The sequence below is a fragment of the Fundulus heteroclitus genome, chromosome 2 (genome assembly GCF_011125445.2).
Source record: "Fundulus heteroclitus isolate FHET01 chromosome 2, MU-UCD_Fhet_4.1, whole genome shotgun sequence".
NCBI classification, from domain to species: Eukaryota; Metazoa; Chordata; class Actinopteri; order Cyprinodontiformes; family Fundulidae; genus Fundulus; species Fundulus heteroclitus.
Window position 1 is genome coordinate 37,089,755 of NC_046362.1, and position 19,442 is coordinate 37,109,196.

At 42.4% G+C, this 19,442-nt stretch overlaps 1 protein-coding gene across 1 annotated transcript in view; it reads left to right on the forward strand.

Moving 5' to 3' along the window:
- Positions 1 to 19,442, forward strand: part of mical3a (microtubule associated monooxygenase, calponin and LIM domain containing 3a) — a 78,739-nt gene that overhangs the window by 39,538 nt on the left and 19,759 nt on the right. The window contains 12 exon segments of the mRNA XM_036126660.1: positions 1,513 to 1,656; positions 1,992 to 2,054; positions 4,651 to 4,725; positions 6,463 to 6,576; positions 7,270 to 7,337; positions 7,417 to 9,168; positions 9,170 to 9,410; positions 9,497 to 9,591; positions 11,352 to 11,528; positions 14,006 to 14,056; positions 16,151 to 16,258; positions 18,670 to 18,763. Of these exon segments, the coding sequence (XP_035982553.1) occupies positions 1,513 to 1,656; positions 1,992 to 2,054; positions 4,651 to 4,725; positions 6,463 to 6,576; positions 7,270 to 7,337; positions 7,417 to 9,168; positions 9,170 to 9,410; positions 9,497 to 9,591; positions 11,352 to 11,528; positions 14,006 to 14,056; positions 16,151 to 16,258; positions 18,670 to 18,763 (2,982 nt within the window).

Here is a 19,442-nt window from a genome sequence, read left to right on the forward strand (position 1 = left end):
TTAAAGCCAGAGGGACATGTTCTAAATAAGCTTATACCGTGGTCTGGGTGAATACTCGATTCTGATTGGCTGCAGGGTTAAAAAGTGTTATAGGATGCCGCTTTAAAAAAAAAAAGTTCTGGTCAAATAGCCTGATCGTTCTAAACAATTGTGCTGGATCACTTGTTAGCTCACTTGTGTCAAACTCATGGCCCGCGGGCCGAATCTGGCCCGTTAAGGCAATATATCCGGCCCTGAAAAAAGGCATATCGTGTCATAAAGTAGAGGTATATATCCTTTTAAATTGATTAAAGTGGCTAAAACTGAGACTCCTGTAGCAAATGTAGATTTTTTTAACTGTGTAGTAGCACCATCCTGCCACTAGATGTCAGTTTTCCCACAACACATTAAAACAACCCAGAAATGTCCAAAAAGAGAAGAAGAGATGCAGAATGACGGGTTTAAAGTGTAACTCACCCCCAATATCAACTTTTTTTGCTGATATTAACGTTGAAAAAAAAAACCACTAAAGTATTTATAATTGATTTAATATTTCTTTTGTAAGGGGCCATGGGATAAGCGGGATAATTCCCTTCAAAGTGTCCATTATCAGAAATGAATGGACAGCACGGAGGAGTGAACAGTCCATTAAACCAGACTTACTTAAACCATCACAGCAGCAGCGCTTTGTTTCAAAACGTAAAATATCTTACCGGCCCAGAGAACAGTTGTTGTTTTTTGTGTTTCAGAACATGAACCAAACTCTAAAATATTCCTTTAAATGAAAAATTTACTGCATCTTTCAGCACAGACAGCTGTAAAAAAAAACATCAGTCGTTTAAACGGTGTTATAGTCAAACAGGCGTAATGAGCTGAAGTTTAAAGTGGTTTTACTGGATGATGTGGATGAAATGAATCTACCTTTTCAAAACGCTTTGCTCCCCCCACCCCCCCCATCTCTCCATCCAGAGCTTCCTGGTAGATGAAAGCATGTTGTTATGTCCTTAAAACAGTATGTTATAATATTCTAGCACCGTTTCATCAGTTTTCTTAAAAAAAAACAAAAAAACAGCTCATTACATTGTTTTCTTAATTTAGTGTAAGTAATATGAAAGTGGGATATTTTTACCCACAATGGGAATTCTCCCACCGGCCCATGCCTACCTGCTTAATAAAGCCCAGTTTTTTATTTGGCTTTGAAATACTAATCTAATAATCCACAGATTCCTCCAGGCGCTGCAGTTATGAGTTTATATTGATTGGCAGCGTTGCTGTGTTCAACAAATGAACATTTCTTTTTCAGCTTTTTTTTTTTAACAGTGCTTATTTTTTGCAATGATATTTGCATGCAGACCTCCTTTAGCTTTTCTAGAAGGTGTTAGTGATATCCCTGAGTAACGGTTTCTGCCTTTTCCCCTCCTTTTCCCCTCCTCCTCCTCCTCCTCTCTTTTTACTTCTGACCTTCTTGCACGTCTGCCTTCGTCTTGCTGTCCAACAACGCGGCTCGTTACTGAAAACGCGATAAATGTTTAGCCAGGAACATACAAATCCAGCAGCTCCTGCAGCCCGTGGATCCCAGCACCCTGCCCAGAGCGGCGAGCGCGCGGCCGGACTCTGAGGGAGGCGAGGACGGCCCGCTGGCCTCGCTCCCCCAACCCTCCCAGGCCTCCTCTGCAGGTAACCCACCCAGAGGTGCACGGGCCTCCACGTGTCATGGCGGCCGTTCTCTTTGAGCCTCTGCGTGTGCGACAGGAAAGATCCATCAGCTGTCGTCTGTCACCTCTGATTGTCCACATTCTCGTATTGTGTGTTTTTAATTTTCCTGCACTGTCTAATGTTGTGTCGAATGTAACGTTCTCCAACCACGCCCCAGAGCACCGTATAACCCCCCCTCATCAGTTCCTGTGATGTCCTTGTTTTTGTTCTGCTGTGTTCTTTTCTCATGTGTCTAATTGCATCGATGTTGTTTCCCCTGCCATCTATCCATTGTGGTTCTTCTGGTTTGAGAGTAGCCGCTGCCCACACATCCACCCGACACGAGGCAGTGAGAGTCTGGTTGGAGTCCCTGTCTGGAGGTAGCACGGACCTGAAAGGGGCCCCCCGGTCCCGTCTTAGACTTGTCTGTGTGTCTGTCGGCCGGCCGTTTCCCTGCAGCATGCAGAAACACGCAGCGAGCTGCAAACTCACGCGCATGCACGCAGTCGGGCGTCTGCTGCCAGCGATCAGACCAGCGTCTTTATTTCACCCTTCACCAACAAACTTTTATCCTTTGCATTTCTAGAAAGCTGCTTTTTTCTTGGCTTTAACCTGCATATGTTGTTGTTGTTGTTCAGTGCTGAATTTCACTGAGGCTTGAAAACATTTACAGTGTCTTACAAATGCATTAACAATTTGTGCTTTTAATAAAAATAATAATAATTTTACATTTTGTCTCATTAGAACCAGAACAAAGTGTTTTTTATTGGGGTTAAATGTAGGGCTGGGTATCATCTAGGATGAGCCGATTCGATACGATTCTCGATACATAGCTCAGCTTGCTTTGATTCCAATATCGATATTTATTACTTTGAATTAATGCTCAGTGATTCAATCACCAAAATCAGCCAAATATTGTGTTTATGTCCTATTTATTGATCACAGACATATTAACAGGAAAATAAAGTGCATTTGCTTCAATGCATTTAACGTGTCACAGAAACCAAAAATGTGCCCAAACATCTGATTTTAGGGACAAAGGAGCTTCTAAAATCCTGTCGGCCGTTCCACAAATTCGTCTCACTTGCTCTCCTTCGCTGTGAACTGTAATGGTTGCGCTGTAATAACGCCCCCTAGAGGTTGGGAGGTATATCGATATTGAAAGCCAGAATATCGATATTAAATCATTTTTAAAAATATCGATATTAATCTTTATATCGATTTTTATGCACAGCCCTAGTTAAATGTGACAGTTTAATTTTTTCATATACTGCCAACTCACAACACTCCATAGTCCATCGATTTCAATTGATCCATGTGAGTCTGGTTTAAATTATTATTAATAATCGGCCGAGATGTTTTCTGTCTGAGGAAACCCAGCAGGTTGCATCGAGTCGTTGACCTGCAGCATTTTCTCCTCCTGGATGAGTGTGAAGACACGGTGGAAAGTTGCTGCCATTGTGTCGTTGACTTTGCAGCAATCCCTCATACTGAGCATGCATGTAGCGACAGTGGAGATCCCCAGCAGAACCCGGCTCAGTCTGAACGGCCATCTGCCGTGACCGACTGGGGGTTTGAGAAGACACAGAAATACCACAGAAGCAAACATTGACCCAGGAGTACTTTCTATGTGAGGGACAAGTAACAAGTCACAAAAAGTAAACTCCTGCACATTTTAAAGGGCATTTCACCGCCAGCTTTGCTCCTTTTAGAGACTTTCTAAAGCTTGCTTCAGCTCAGGCTCATTGGATTGAGATCATCTATTAACGACTGTAGCGATTTTCAAGTCTCGCCAGAGATTGTTAGATTCAGATCTGGACTTCTAACACGCGGACATGTTTGGATCTTAACCAGGGGAGCAGGAGCTGTCCTCTAGAGCCAGTGTCCGGCATGTTTTACGTGTGCTCCATGTGTCGCGTAAATACCCGAAACACCTTAACACGTCTTCAGGTTCTGCAGAAACCCGCTATAGAGCCATTTTTATGTAGCGCCAAACCAGAGAAACATCATTATGATTTAGGACAAATGGTTGTTGATCCTATCACGTGTGTCTCTGGCTGTACGTTCAGGGTGGTTAAAAAAAACAAAACACTGAAGTTTCTGGTTCAAACGTGACAAAATGGGAAGTTAGAGTGATATTAGTGTATGAGTATACTTTTCTTTGTACTAGAGATATTTCTATGAGACACGGCTGTGACTGCGCAGATATTTGGACACATTTTCCTGTATGAACACCTTAAAGTTTTCTATCTGCTGCTTAAAAGCATGAATGAATGTAATGAAGGTCTTTGACTCCTCCTGCTCTGGGACAAGCTCGTTGGAGATCAGACTCACTAGACTAAGGATTTATTTTACTGTCTCGCTATAAATTCCCATAGACAAATATTTAGTTTAGTGCGTTCAGTTGAAGAGTGGTTAGATTAAAATAAATGCATGAATGCTTGTTTTTTTTTTTTTGTTTCCTCGCTTTAGGTTTGCTTGGGGAAAGTTGCTCTTCCTAAATGATGTTGCCTTTTTCATTTAACAGATGGGATTAACTTTTTAGTCACGCTTCTGCTTGGATTAAACACAACCCTGTTTTTGTTTCAAAATGGACGTCTGCATGCGTCTTTATCACTAATTTTACTCTGTGATCTTCTTTGTTCATATTACTGACAGACTATTACCGTCATCTGCTCGCTAAACCTTTTTTCTTCAGCAAATCCATTTCCAAGTGCTTATTTGAAGTAAAAATGGATTTTGGTTTTGAAGTCTATTCATGCTTTTTCAATGACGTATTTTTTGCGCTCCATTGTTACTTTCAAATTGATCCCAATAGTTTTGGAGCTGATGGTCTGAGTTTCTGAGAAAAGTTCATTCAAGCTCTTAGGCTGTCAGTGAATTGGAAGGAAAAAAAAAAGTTCTCACCCATTATTGACTTCAGACAGCATGTAATAGCCAGATTACTCATTTCTTTCTGTTTTGATCTCATATCAGAGCCCTGTGAAGATGAGGAGCTGGAGGCCGAAGCAGACAGTCCAGATATGGAGCCCGGCACAGAGCTGGATCAAGGTAAGGAGCCAAAGAATCAGAAATGTCGAGTAAGTTTTATTTATTGTTATGCATTTATCAGAATGATGATAATGTGTTAGAATAATTAAGCTCGTCAAACAAAAGAGGACATGAGGCAGCAAATAAACCTGGAAGCATGAAGTGATGCACCAGCTGGTTCTGCTGCAGAAACTGTTCACCTGGAGGTGAGCGGGGGGGGGCGGAGGGGGAGGAGTTTCTCTTAAATGGATGGCAACAGACTTGAGGAGATGAGCCCCAACCTGTCAGAGCTGTCTGAGTTTATTACTTTAACCAAACTTCACCACTGTGTTTGAGGGGTGGAGGCTGGTTTTATCAAAGAGTGCTCTATAGCGCCGCCCTGGAGGTCAGAATCTAAACAGTTTGTGTCAGTATGTGGGGATGGATAGAAAGAAGCTACTTAGTTTTGTGTTTAGACTATAGGCTGTGTCCCTGAGTCTTTCGATCAAAACCATTAATTTAAATCACAAGGCAGCCATGTAATAAATCCCGTAAAGAGGGGAGCATCGCAGAATGTTAACTGAACTCAGCACTAACAGTGAAATATAAAGGAGGAGATGTCAGATACAGCCAGATTCTGAGTTTATTTATTATTTAGGACTGTCTCTTTGTTAGTTTAAGTTGTGTTTATATCAGGCTTATATTTGAAGTGGGAAGCCGCCGCTCTCAGCGATGGTTTCATCTCAGTTCTGCTCAGCATGATGCTGCCACCACCGTGTTCCACAGTGGGGATGGGATCTGCTGGGTTTGGGTCAGACGGCGCTTTCCTCAGTGCCTGAAAAGTTACATTTTAGTCTCATCTGACCAGGCCTCCTTCGTGCATACATTTAGGGAGCTGCCCACGTGCCCCTTGGCAAACTCAGACCCTTGCCTTCCTATTTTTAACACTAATGTCTTTATTCTGGCCTCTCCTCCATGAAGCCCAGCTCTGAGGAGCGTACGGCTTATTGGCTTATCTCTGCTGTGGAGATAACTACTTTCCTTTTTATTAAAAGAAATACCGAAAATATCAGCATGGGTAAAATGACCTCGGTTATTGTCATAAATGTTCGATTTATCGTCCAGATCCTGGTACTAGGTGCTTTCCATCTGAAGGTGATGGACCTCATGGTGTTCTGGGGGAACATTAAAGATTTAATGTTTTTTTCTTAGAACCACACCCTGACTTGTACTTCTGTCCCTGACTTGTTTGGAGCTCCTTGGTCTTCATGGTGGGACGGCTGTGGCTCATGGTGCTGCAGCCTGTGGGGACTTTCAGAAAAGTGTCTTTATACTGACGGGTCATGTGACACTTAGGTAGCACACAGCTGGACTTCATTTTAATAATTATGGGACTTATGAAGACGATCGGCTGCACCAGAACTTGTTGGGACTTAGTAGTAAAACCCCTGAACACAAAACAATGTCCACCTGCTAATTATCTGTCCAAAGGACTATTTCATGTAAATCCACTTCATTAAAACAACTATTTTCAAAACAACATTAAAACGGTTAAATTACAGGTTGGAGCGTAAGAAAATTGGTTGAAAAGTAAAGGGGGGGCGAATACTTTTGCAAGTCATTGTACATAATATGCATTCTACTCATTTAGTGTGAACAGAATAATACAGTTTTGTTCTGGGTTTGTATTTCCTGGAGTCATAGGAGGGATGTTGAGCCAGAAGACCAGTTGATTATACGTTCCTTCATGTTATCCTGTTTTTATTTGGTGAATTCCAGATGACATTCCTTCAGATGCAGAAGCTGAGGCTCGGTTGCACCAATCGGAGCAAAATGAAGCTCCGCTGGAGGAAAACAAGGAGATGGAAACTCTGGGAAGAGACTCAAGTATTGGTAAAAAACCCACAATATTCATTCAAATAGATATTGGAAGAGATCATTTACACACTGCGTTAAGCTGAAGCATTTCCTGGAATCACTGGAGCTCTTTCAAATGTTTTCACATCATAACTATAACCTTTGATGCATTTTATGAGGACTTTATGTAAAAAAAAAAAGCTATTCAAAGTATATAAACTGTGGATTGCATTTGTGTTCAGCACATTGAGTCAGAACCACCGTTCACTGCAGTTACAGCTGGAAGTCTCCTGGGATAAACTGTTTAGTGGTTTCCCGCATCTAGAAATAGAAATTTCTGCATTTTTTTCCCCTTGCAAACATCTCAAGCTCAGTCAGAATTAATGCAGAACTTCTGTGAACATTATTTCTCAACTTTAACCACAGATTTTCTATTTAATTCAGCTCCGTACTTTGACTAGGCCATTCTAAAACATAAACACACTTTGATCCAAGCCCTTTACCTTTAACTGTTTAACTATTTAGGGGGTTTTCAAGCAAAAAGGGCAGAATTTAAATGAACTCTGCACTTTTTCAGATTTCTATTTCAAAAATATCTTTGAAAGAATCTTTTTTTCACACTTCTGAGCTGCTTTGCCTTCGTCTGTCACGTTAAATCCTAGTAAAATGTCCTGCAGTTTGTGCTGAAAAGGGTTTGAGTGATGAGTCTCCTCCTTGTTGTGACCATAGACCCATCCAGCGTCAGCCCAGGCCTGAAGGACGCCGTCGTTCTTTCTCCCCTCGAGCCGGACGCCATGGTAGGAGAGCTCCACAGACACCAGGTTAAAACAGCGGCACCTTTTTTTTCAGTAACTCACTGTTTCACTGTTCCTGCAGCTGACTCCAGTTAAATCTCCCAGCGTGCGTTTCTTCCCTGATCCCTTCTTACCGGAGGAAGAGGAGCCTGAGCAGACGGCCGTGTCCCCGGCTGTCAGGAGCCCACCGAGCCCTTCGCCGTCTCCCATTTCTGTTCCCGCTCCTATCCGGTCTCCCTCTGCCGCCATCGCTGCTAACCCTGCCACAGTCCCCTCCCCCACCGCCTCGCCTCCCGTCGTAAACGCATCAACCGTCTCCTCTCCGGTGCAGCCAGCCGCCGAGTCGCCCGTCAAGTCGCCGCCTAGCTCGCCGATCCGCTCGCAGCCCGTCTCACTGCCGGAGACACTGGCGCCCAAATCTCCGGTCTACCCTCACCCGTCCATCTGCCCCCTGACAGGAAACCCTCTCTCCCCGATCTGTGCCCAGCCGTTGCCCTGCCACGAGCCCTCCTCGCCTCTCTCCTCCGACTCCCCCGTCAGGACGCAGCCTGTCCCCGCCGTCAGCTCCACGCCCGTGGCCTCCGAGGAGCCCTGCCCCTCCGCGGACTCCTCCGTGGAGGAGAATTCGTCTAAAAAGACGGACATCATCGAGGAGTTCTGGCTAAAGAGCGCCGAGATCCGGAAGAGCCTCGGCTTGTCTCCTCTGGACCGCAGCAGTAGGATCCTGGAGAGGAGCGCCGCTCCGACTCCCAGACCGGACCCCGTCCCCGCGAAGACGCCGCCGGCGGACGTCTCCAGGGAGCAGAAGCCCGCTTTCACGGGCCGCACGGTCATCCGCAGACTCAACATCACCCTGGAGGGCCAGGTCATCACGCCGATCGCTCCTGCTGCCGCCAAGAGCGACGCCTCTGCGAAGAAGGACGCGAGCAGCAGCTCCGCCTTGAACGGAAGCCGAACGCCGAACAGCGACAGCTTCAACGCGTCTGACTCCGCCATGCTCACCCCGCCCTCCAGCCCGCCGCCGCCCGTGCCCGCCAACCAGTCTCCGGCCGTGCTCCGGCAGCAGAGACACCAGGCGTCCTGGAGCAACGGGATGGAGACGCCGCCGCCCAGACGCGCCAAAGACGCTCCGGTTCCCGCGCCCAGAACGCAGCTGAGCCCCGTCTCCTCGGCGCCCAAACCCGCGCCCAGGAAGCCCGGCTCCCCGGAGGCGGCTCCACCCACCGCTCCCGCCGTCGTGATGCGGGAGAAGAAGAAGCAGCAGCAGCAGCCTCGACCGGCTGACGTGAGGAAATCCTTCGTGGAGACGGTTGAGGAGATTCCGTTCGCCGACGACGTGGAGGAGACGTACGACGAGCGCGCGCCGGAATCGAGCCTGAACAGGCGACACACGCCGCCCAGAGCCAAGCCTCCGCTGCACCTGGCCTTGGCCATGGAGAACGGAAAGCCCAACATCCCCGTAGTCCCGGTGTCCAAGGGCCAGAGGGCCACGCGGTTCTCCCCGGAGGCCAAGGAGATCGCCGAGGAGAGGATCAGAGCAAGAGAGAAGTCTGTGAAGAGCCAGGCTCTGAAGGAGGCCATGGACAAGCAGCTGAACAAAATGAAAGAGTCAGACGGAGACAAGGGGCCCTCTCCGAAAGTCGCCTGGGGCGCGACCCCCGACTCGGCGGGAAGAGCTAAGAAGTCGCCCGGCTCTCCTGGAACGTCGGCCGTGAAGGCCCTGGAGTCGAAGAGGGCCGAGGCCGCGCCCGAGCGCTTCCTCAGCGGCAGCAAGAGCCTGGACGGATCGGTGGCCTCCTCCGACGGCTCCTCCGCCGGCAAGAGCAAGAAGAGGCAGCTCCCTCTTCTCACCACGCAAGAACAAGAAGGAGAAGAAAGCCAAGAACGACAGCAGCCGACACTCCGGCACCGAGGAGACGCCTCCCAAACACAAATCGCTGTGGAAGGCCGTCTTCTCCGGGTACAAGAAGGACAAGAAGAAGAAGGACAACAAGTCGTGTCCGAGCACGCCGTCGTCCAGCTCCACCACCCAGGACTCCGGGAAGAAGAGGACGTCTCCTCCGGGCAAATCTTCAGGTCGGCGCTGCGTTCAGAAGCTTCTCGTATGTTTCTGAGCGTTTAGAATCCGGAGGCTCATGTTTGCTGCTTGCTGCCGTCGACAGATTTGAAGAGCCGCAGGAACGTGAGCTTCTCCGAGGACTCGGACCTGTCCTGCGATGACGTTCTGGAGAGGTCGTCCCAGAAGTCGAAGGCAGATGTGAGTAAAAGCTGCACCAGTCGGTAATATTCAAGTCAGCAGAACATCTACAGAGAATCGCTGCAGCACAGTGCCTAACAAAAGTATTCGCACTTTATTATGGAGCATCGCAGCCATTTTTAATGTATTTTATTTGGATTTGTGTGATTGACCGACAAGGTTGTGCAAAATTGAACAGTGGAAGGATTATATTTCTTGGTTTTCAAAATTTTTCCTCATGAATATAAAGAAAAAAAACATTGTGTGCTTAATGTCTTCAACCCCTTTTACCCAAATAAACCAGCTGCTTCAAAAAGTAGTCAAATAATTGGCAGAAATAGTCAGAAACATGTACGTATACCAAAGGTCTGTAGCTATGCAGCTTATAAGTGGTGATGGAGACTTTTTTTCCCTTTTTAAAAAGGGTAAAATTTTACAGACAAGTTAAAATCTTACGATTCAAAATATCAGTAACAACACAAACTGCGTGTCTATTAATAACCACATGTTTTACATTATCTTTAGTTCGATAGTAAATAGCACCACATCTATCCAACGACTTTGGCTCAAATGCAGGCTTTGGTGCATTGAAATATTATTTATTAAAATTGGCTAAATACAGGAAGTGTTTTTTATAATAAATACTGACCCAAAGTCTGTTTTTATTAGAAATCGAGCCCAAAAGAATTTGCAAACTTGTATAGCCATCTTTTAATGAGGCAAACGGGAAAAATCCTTTCTTTTTTTTTTTCTTCTTTTTTTTCTTCTTTTTTTTCCTTTTTTTTCTTCTTTTTTTTCTCTTTTTTTTCTCTTTTTTTATTTTCCTTTTTTTCCCTTTTTTTTCCTCTTTTTTTTCTTTTCTTTTTTTTTCCTTCTTTAAAAATCCTTTTTAATTTTTGGGTCTGCAATGATTTCCACATCCCCTTCCTACAGACAACATGACTAATTTGTTTAATTAAAATATTGCATGTCCATATTTCATGGAGCAGGTAAAAAAAAAAGAATCTAAAATCACAATATACTGTTTGGGGAATTTTTGTTGGTTTTTAAAGTCTACCTCCAGTACTTTTGACTTGACAATTTTGGCCAATGTGACGAAAAGTTTGGATTTAGATCAAAGCGTAGTCGTGCGTTAGAACGGTCTAGTCAAAGCCCGGACCTGAATCTGATTTCAATTCTGTAAAAAGACGTTAAAAGTCATGTTCAGAACCACTCTCCATCCAGTCTGCCCCAGTTTGAGCTGTTTTAAAGAGAAAAACTGGTAATAGTGTCAGGCTGACATAAAGGAGACATAATGTGGAAAAATTTTAAAAAATCTTTTTTTTTAATTCCGAATAAATAACAACAAACATTCAAAATAAATATAAAATCCCCCCCCCCAAAAAATCCATCAGTGTTTGTGTTTAGAACGTGGGAATTGGGGAGAAGTTCAAGGGGTGCAAATACTTTTGCAAAGCGCTGTATGTGCCGATTCTAACCAAATCATCTGAATATTTAAAAGAACCTGCAGCTTTTTGATTTTAATGTTGTTGAACTTTCTCTGTTCACATTTAAACCTCATATAGATTTAAATGTGTTGACCATGTTGCATAAAATCAGCCCTGCTGTTAGTCAGATAATCTGCTCTGCATATATATTGCAAATTTAAATCACTGCTGCATTAGACACTGAGCCGCCTGCAATAAATGACACCTTCCCTGAAAGACGGGCATGTTATTGTCACACCCGTTGCTTGTTTTTTTTTTTTTATATATGTTTGTAATAATTTCTTCCACTCTTAGCTGCACACGGACATCTTTGACCTAGTGTCAGGCATGCAGAAGGAGGCAATAAAGGAGGAGAGGCTGGAAACGGAGAGAAGGAGGGAGATAAAGAGAAAAAAGAGGGTCAAAGAGGGGCAGAAAGAGAGGGAGCCTGAAAAGGAGGTTGACCAAGAAAAGGAGAAAGACGATGAGGAGGTATTTCGCAGCACGGGGGAGAATGATTTTGAGTTTTTAATGGGTGAGAAAGCGAACGCAGCATCCCACTGTTCACTTCACGTAGCTTGGCCTTGGCTTTTAAGACTAAACATAAATCAGTTTTTACCTTGTGTTTTCCTAATGAAGCCTCAGAATGAGAGATGTTTAAATTTTTTCTCCTCAAGAGATCCCAAAACTAATCACGCAGCCAAATGAGGAGAAAGAGCCCTCTGCTAGGTCTGCAGAAACCTAATAAGATATCCTGAACTCGCATCGTAATGTTGTTGGACGCGGAAAAAAAAAGTTGGGAAAACTCTTCCAAAGGCCGCGTTGGCTCTTTATGCAGGCCACAATACATCATATGCAGACATTTAGTACACAAAAACCTCACATTTTATAACGCCAGCTCTTTCATTTGCATCCATTTGCATACATTATGTTCTCAAATTCAAAATTATTCTCCCCGCTGCAGCTCAGCCCGTGTGTGTGTCCTTGTTTTTCTGGTCGCTCTGGAGAGACACAGTCGAGTTCAGGGCCAGAGGCATGAATTTGTTAACCGTTGTGAAACTATTGACAAGCTCCCTTTTAGTTTGCTGCTTTGTCACACGGAGGTTTGAAGATATTGTAATTGTGTGTGAACAGTGATCTGAATTCAGACTTCATGCCTCTGAGGACTCGTGTTATCCAGTGAGGGAGTCAGAGAACGTCTGTAGCTACAGGTTTCCTCTCTGTCGGTAGCAGAGATGTTCAGATGTAGACTGTAGGTCCAGCACTGAGACCGTCTGGTTCTGTGATGTAGTCTTGTTTTATAGTTCTGTGTTTTGTTTGTAGTTTCAGATAAAAATATAAAACTGTAAAGGTATTTCCCCTCTTACAGATTTCTTCTGTTTCTGTGTCACACTTAATGGTTTCAGATCATCAGAACATGTTAACATCAAACAAAGATGATGTTGACTTAATTTATTAAAGACACAGCACCATCTAAAACAAGCTGGTGCTGTATTAGAAAGGGACCCAATAACTGGTTGTTCCAGCCTTGGCCAGCAAACATTTGTGATGACTTTCAGCAAGTCTTGCAACAATTCTTTAAACAAGTCTTTAAATGAGTATTTCTACAAGTCTTGCAGCGAGTCTTTCTACAATTCTTTCATCAAGTCTTTGAACAAGTCTTTGAACAAGTCTTTGATCGAGTCTTTGATCGAGTCTTTGAACAAGTCTTTGATCGAGTCTTTGAACAAGTCTTTGAACAAGTCTTTGAACAAGTCTTTGAACGAGTCTTTGAACAAGTCTTTGATCGAGTCTTTGAACAAGTCTTTGAACAAGTCTTTGATCGAGTCTTTGAACAAGTCTTTGAACAAGTCTTTGATCGAGTCTTTGAACAAGTCTTTGAACAAGTCTTTGATCGAGTCTTTGAACAAATCTTTGATCGAGTGTTTGAACAAGTCTTTCATCAAGTCTTTGAACAAGTCTTTGAACAAGTCTTTGAACAAGTCTTTGAACAAGTCTTTAATCGAGTCTTTGAACAAGTCTTTAATCGAGTCTTTGAACAAGTCTTTGATCGAGTCTTTCATCAAGTCTTTGAAAAAGTCTTTCATCAAGTCTTTGAACAAGTCTTTGAACAAGTCTTTCATCAAGTCTTTGAACGAGTCTTTGAACAAGTCTTTCTACAAGTCTTTCTCCAAGTCTTTCAACGAGTCATACAACAAGTCTTTCAGCGAGTCTTTTAGCGGCTCTTTCAGTGAATCCCACATCACTGGTGTGAAACTTTCTCCCACTCTGCTTTGCAGAATTGTTGTTACTCAGCCATATTAAAGTGTTATCCACCGTGAGAAGCCTGCTTAAAGTCAAACCACAACTTTACATTTGCATTAAAGTCCTCACTTTGATTAGGCTAACCCAAAATGTTTTATTGTTTTATTTTTTTTGAGCCTTGCAGAGGTGGACTTGGATCAGTGTCCTGCTGCATAACCCAAGTGAGCTTAAGGTCAAAAACTCATGGCCAATAAACTAGTGTTGGATTGATTACGGCGAGTCGTGGATAAATGTGAAAGGTCGCTGATGAACTGGATTATTTTCAGATTAGGAAATTATGTGGGTTTTTTTGGGGGATTTTTTTTAGCCTACTTCAAGCTGTCAGACAGGTTCATACCTCTGTGATTTCTTGATTCTGCAGGTCTTGCAGTAATCAGATCTGACTGTTGGTATTAAAATGTGTTTAATCACAGTTTTTAACATTAATCTGATGAAGAAATCTGTAAAGGGGGGCAAATGCTATAATCATAAAACTGTGTTTAGCTCTCATTATGTGGGATATTAACATTGCCTGTTTTGATTTTTACCAACTTAATTGTCCCGTTACTGTTTTACTTTTGTTGTTTTTTTTTTAGTTTGACCTGTTTAACTTAACCATTAACCCATTTAATCATATCGTCTGTCATGTTTGTTTCCTCCCTGTTTTCTGTTTTGTCTTCATCAAGTCTGTTTATGTTCCTCACGCGCTGGCGTTCAAGAGATCGTACGCCACAAAGGTAGTAGTATTAAATACGTTCCTGTTGAAAACCACCTCCACTTCCTGCACACTTCACTGCCCTAACCCGCTGCTGCGTACGTCTGGTCCCTGACTAATACGCCAAGCTCGCTCTCTCGCTGCTGGATGCTGTAAATCGTCACGTCTTCCTAACGCGCTCACTTTTCTGGTCGCTCTGATAACACGGCAACGCTTTCGTGCTGGTTCTTCCTGACTCGTGTTCAGTAAGGAGGCTGGAGCAGCTTGTTCCGCCTCTCTGCTTTTACTCCTTTCTTCTGATGTATGACAGCTTTCCATGTCCTAACAAGTCCTCTGAGAAAGAGAACATCCCAGTTTATTTATATGTCCAGACTGTAATTTATTATATAAAACGATAAATCCAACGCATGATTCCTGAGCAGTCTGGAAGTCTGTCAAATGTGAAGTCTGGAAAAAATGCTTTCGAGATATTTATTATTTTATCAATTAACTGAAATATGCAAATCAGAATTTCTGAAAAAGCGATGCTTTATTTGTTTTAAAACTTTTTATTTTTCCAGCTGATCGTTTTGGTTGTTGGGATATTGACAGAGAACTGAGACATAAATTTAAAAAGAGCTTCTTTTTTTTTTTTTTTTTACCATGGGTGTAACGGCACACGGATTCATGGAGAAGTATTTCTGCAGCTTTTGGATCGACACAACCACGCATACCCAATAAATACGACATTGTTTTAAACCTGAACACGTCCAGAACGTTTGCGTTTGGTGCACAGCGGCACGCTACGTCACGCAGCTTTGAAAAACTAACGCCACAACCAAACGGGGAGACTCCCAGCTGTCACACTGCAAAAACAGAACTAAAAATAAGTCAAATCTTCTTGAAATGAGTGTCCTTGATTTGTCCTTGATTTGAGCAGGTAAATAAGATGATTTGCCAATGGAATAAGATTTTTCCACTTAAGAATAGGAACAATTCATCTCCATCATCTTATTTCAAGTGCAGGATGTCTAATTATCTTATTTTAGGGGCAAAGATACTCATTCCAATGGCAGATAATCTTATTTACTGGCTCAAATCAAGGACGAATAGACTAACTTTAAGAACATTTTACTTGTTTTTAGATCCATTTTTGCAGTGCACCGAACTCTGCTGTTTAGGAGAACGTTAAGGTTCCTAAACCTCCACAACCCACTGTGGCCTGCAAAACTATTTACCCCCTTTCACTACGATACTCTTAAATAAGATGTATTGGAACCAAGCTGTGATGAATCCATCATCTGGACCTGCGGACAGGATGGACCACCTGTAGATCTAAAGCCAGTTGAGAATCTGTGCTGAGACTTAAAAATTGCCATTCACAGATCCTCTGCAATCTCATTTAACCAAAAAATCATTTGTTTATCATTTTCATGTGTAACTTTGCTCTACTATTTAATGTAAAATCACAGACTATGCAGAGATGTAACCTGATATAACATGAACAATAGGAAGAGCTGTGAACACTTCTGCAAGCTGCTGCAGATCTGGGTTTAAATTAAATTAAATGCTTCTTAACTGGCTCTGGATTCAGCGTCAAATAGAGCATAGAAAGTTGAGTTGTTTAACTTTTTTTTTTTACAAACGAATCCAAATGTCTCCCGGGTCACAAACTGTTGTGATCAAACTGCATTACGTGAATGATGATTTCAGATTTGAAGTCTACTGCCACAGATTCCTAAGGTGGTCCAGATGCTGAGTTGGAAGCCCATCACAGTCTTAGTGTTGCAGATAATAAAACCCACCTAGGTTTAATGCTTTGTAGTAAAAATTTGCTAAGAGTCCATCCCTAAAATTATCTATTTTAAAACGGACATTTTTTTTTTTTTTTCATGAAATAGTTGCATCAAAGCTTCTCCACGCAGTTTTATTGATGTCCTTTTAGACCTAAAACCAGTAGCTGACCAGTGAAACCATAAATATTCCTCCTTAGGTCACGCTGCCCTCCGATCGTCCAGTTTCCTCTCTGGTGTTGAGATTTCCCGAGGTTTCAGGCTCCTAACGCGGCTAGCTTCCAGTCTGAATCATTCAGAAATGAGACTCTCTGAACCAATGTGTGTGTTTGTTGCTCTAACAGAAAACCTACACCGATGAGGAGCTGAATGCCAAGCTCACACGCAGAGTCCAGAAAGCCGCCCGGCGACAAGCCAAGCAGGAGGAACTCAAAAGGCTGCATCGAGCTCAGGTATGGCACATTAATCTTTTATGGTGTTATTTATTTTTAATGCTGAATTATCATAGCTGGAATTGTTTTCCTCTTTTCCTTTGCTGTATGTGAATTTAAATGCGAGTCAGCTGTTGTGGACTGAAGCCTGCTGCGCTTCTTTGACAGTCGGACTCTGGATTCGGGTCTTCAGGCTTCTGACTCGGCGCCGAGCCGCCCGTTTTCCCAGGCTGTGCTTAGCTCGCCTGATTTCTCTTCCCTCTCTGTGCACTTAGGACCCAAAAACGACATTTATTTCTCACCTGCTTCTTTGTGATTGATATAAACTTCATAACAGAACAGAGAAAGTATCTCACAGATGCTTATAAAGACTTAGAGGTGGGTAGTAACTACTTACATTTACTCAGTTACATATACTTGAGTAACTTTTTGTACAAAATTTACTTTTATGTGTAGTTTCACTGCACTACTTCTTACTTTTACTTGAGTAAATATAATAAAGAAGTATCGCTACTCTTACATGAGTAAAATGTCCGGCTACTCTACCCACTGTGAGTAACTTCTCTGAATAAAGAACAAACATGTTTCAACCAAAAATGCACCAGAGACTCACATCTACAGTTTATATTCAGGCGACTTCTTGTTTGTACACAAACTTTGTTGTTTTAATCGTATTTTGCTCGTATCTGCTGAGCTCATGGAGTCAAGTAACCATACAGTAAACAGTGGATATTGTTATTGGCAGTACTTTGCTCTATCTTATCGTATATACATTAACTGTTTGGTTTCATACATTTTATGTTGAAAAACATTGTTTATAAAAGTTTTTCCTTTGCTTGAATTTGTTACTTTGTAGTTGTTATCTGCTGTACCAGAATTTGTACATAGTTTAATATTTTTGCCTCACCGATTATTCATTTGTGTAAAAAATTTCGTTATCACTTTGAATGTTTATGTCTTATTTATTCAAGTAGATAATTATTTCATAATGTTTTATTTATTTATTTCATTTTGAACACTTTGGTGTTCCGTACTTTTGTTTAACACACTTAACTACTTTGGTTTGTGTTCATAAAGAGCACGCCTATTTTAATAAAGACTGTTGCATTTCATTTCCCAACAGCAGCAGTGAGATGGGATGTTTATGTGGGAATCTGTGAGATGGCTGTTAGAACAGGCATGCAAGTTTATTTATATACAGTAGCATTTTTTAGTAACAAGATATAAACAGAAAAACATTACAGAGGGAAATATTCCATGGGAAAAGACAAATATTAGAAACAAAGGAACAAGCTGAGTAATGGTAGTAGCGGCTCACCCGCTACTACCATCTAATGTAGAACATATTACTAGATCAATGTGTGCTTCTGTGCTTTTTTGTTTCTCTTGTTGTGTCTCTGTTCTGTCTTCTGTAACCCCAGTCGGTCGAGGCAGATGACCGTTCATACTGAGCCCGGTTCTGCCGGAGGTTTTTTTTTTCCCGTTAATGGGTGGTTTTTCTTCCCACTGTCGCTTCATGCTTGCTCAGTATGAGGGATTGCAGCAAAGCCATGTACAATGCAGATGACTCTTCCTGTGGCTCTACAGTTCCCCAGGAGTGAATGCTGCTTGTCGGGACTTTGATGCAATCAACTGGTTTCCTTATATAGGACATTTTTGACCAATCTGTATAATCTGACCCAATCTGTATAATATGATTGAACTTGACTTTGTAAAGTGCCTTGAGATGACATGTTTCATGATTTGGCGCTATATAAATAAAATTGAATTGAATTGAATTGAAATATTTGAACAAACATACGTAAAGCATAAAGTCACAGGACTTAGATTATTTCTTATTATGAATAGAAACAATTAGGTTAATCCTTGGGGGTTTCTGATCTAAAGTACTTTTGGGCAACTTTTCTAAAGCTGTAACTAGAACAACTCCATTTGTTTTAGGCTTCATGAGTTTTTTTTTCTGTTTTTTTCTTGAACATGTGTAATAAGTAGGGCGGGGCGATAAATCAATTTAACCTATTTTAATGGAATTTACAATTGTTTGAGATTTAATTTTTGGAAAATCAGGGTTTTGTTTTGCTGATGGACTGATTGGCATTCCATGAAGAAAAAACAATGCACTGCTAAATATATGTTTAGGAAAATATATTGTCAAAATATTGACAGCTTGGATTAAGCTGCACTTGGAATTCAGGTCAACTCCCAGTCAAAATACTTGACATAAAACAAGTTTTTAACATAATTTGTTTAATTTTTGTGAAACGAAAAAGAGGAGAGAAAAAAAAAAACAATTCCATGAATTGGATTTGGTACGATAAAATCTGAGATTTAATTTCTAAGCCATGTCGCCCGGTAATCAGCGTATGCTAATTGTTTATTCAGGAAATCTGTTCCCCTTTTTGGAGTCATTATTTCTTAATATGTCTGCTCAGATCATCCAGAGGCAGCTGGAGCAGGTGGAGGAGAAGCAGAGGCAGCTGGAGGAGAGAGGCGTAGCTGTGGAGAAAGCCCTGCGGGGAGAAGCAGGTAACAACTTACCGAACGTTCATATCCAACGGCTTCTTTTCTAAACCTGTAGCTTCTTCCATGTGGCCGATTTATCTTTACTATTACCACAAATTCAACATGACATCCACAGTTACAACGCTAATTGCTGTCACCACTTTTATTTGCTGATTATTAATCTTATAAAGTTTTTTTTTTTTTTGACAGTTGAATCTCATTTCCCACTTCCCTGCCCTCCAGGACCTCATTTTATCTTTACGTCGTTATGAGTTAAACCTTTTATAGATGCTCCAAAGGGAATAACAGTAATATGTGCAAATCTGTTCCACCGCAGTCTCCTGAGCAGCGACTCTGACTCTGCTCTAAGATCCACATTTACAGTTCAGTCAGCTCTACCGGAGTACAATCTGGCAGTAGATGACACTGTTGTTCCTTCAAAGTAATGATGTTAAAACGGTGTTGGCAAGTGGCTTTCACACACAATAAATCACCACCCATTTTGAGCAGCACAGTTCATTACTTGTAGTGTTTAAAGGGCCTATATCATCATTTTCTTTCAGGCTTGTAGCTCACAATCTCTTCCAGGGTTGTCCAGCTCTAGTCCCCAAGACATGGCGTCCTGCGTGTTTTACACGCGTCCCTGCCGCTGCGCAGGTGATTACAGTAACTCCTGAGCACATCATCAGGTTTTACAGGAACC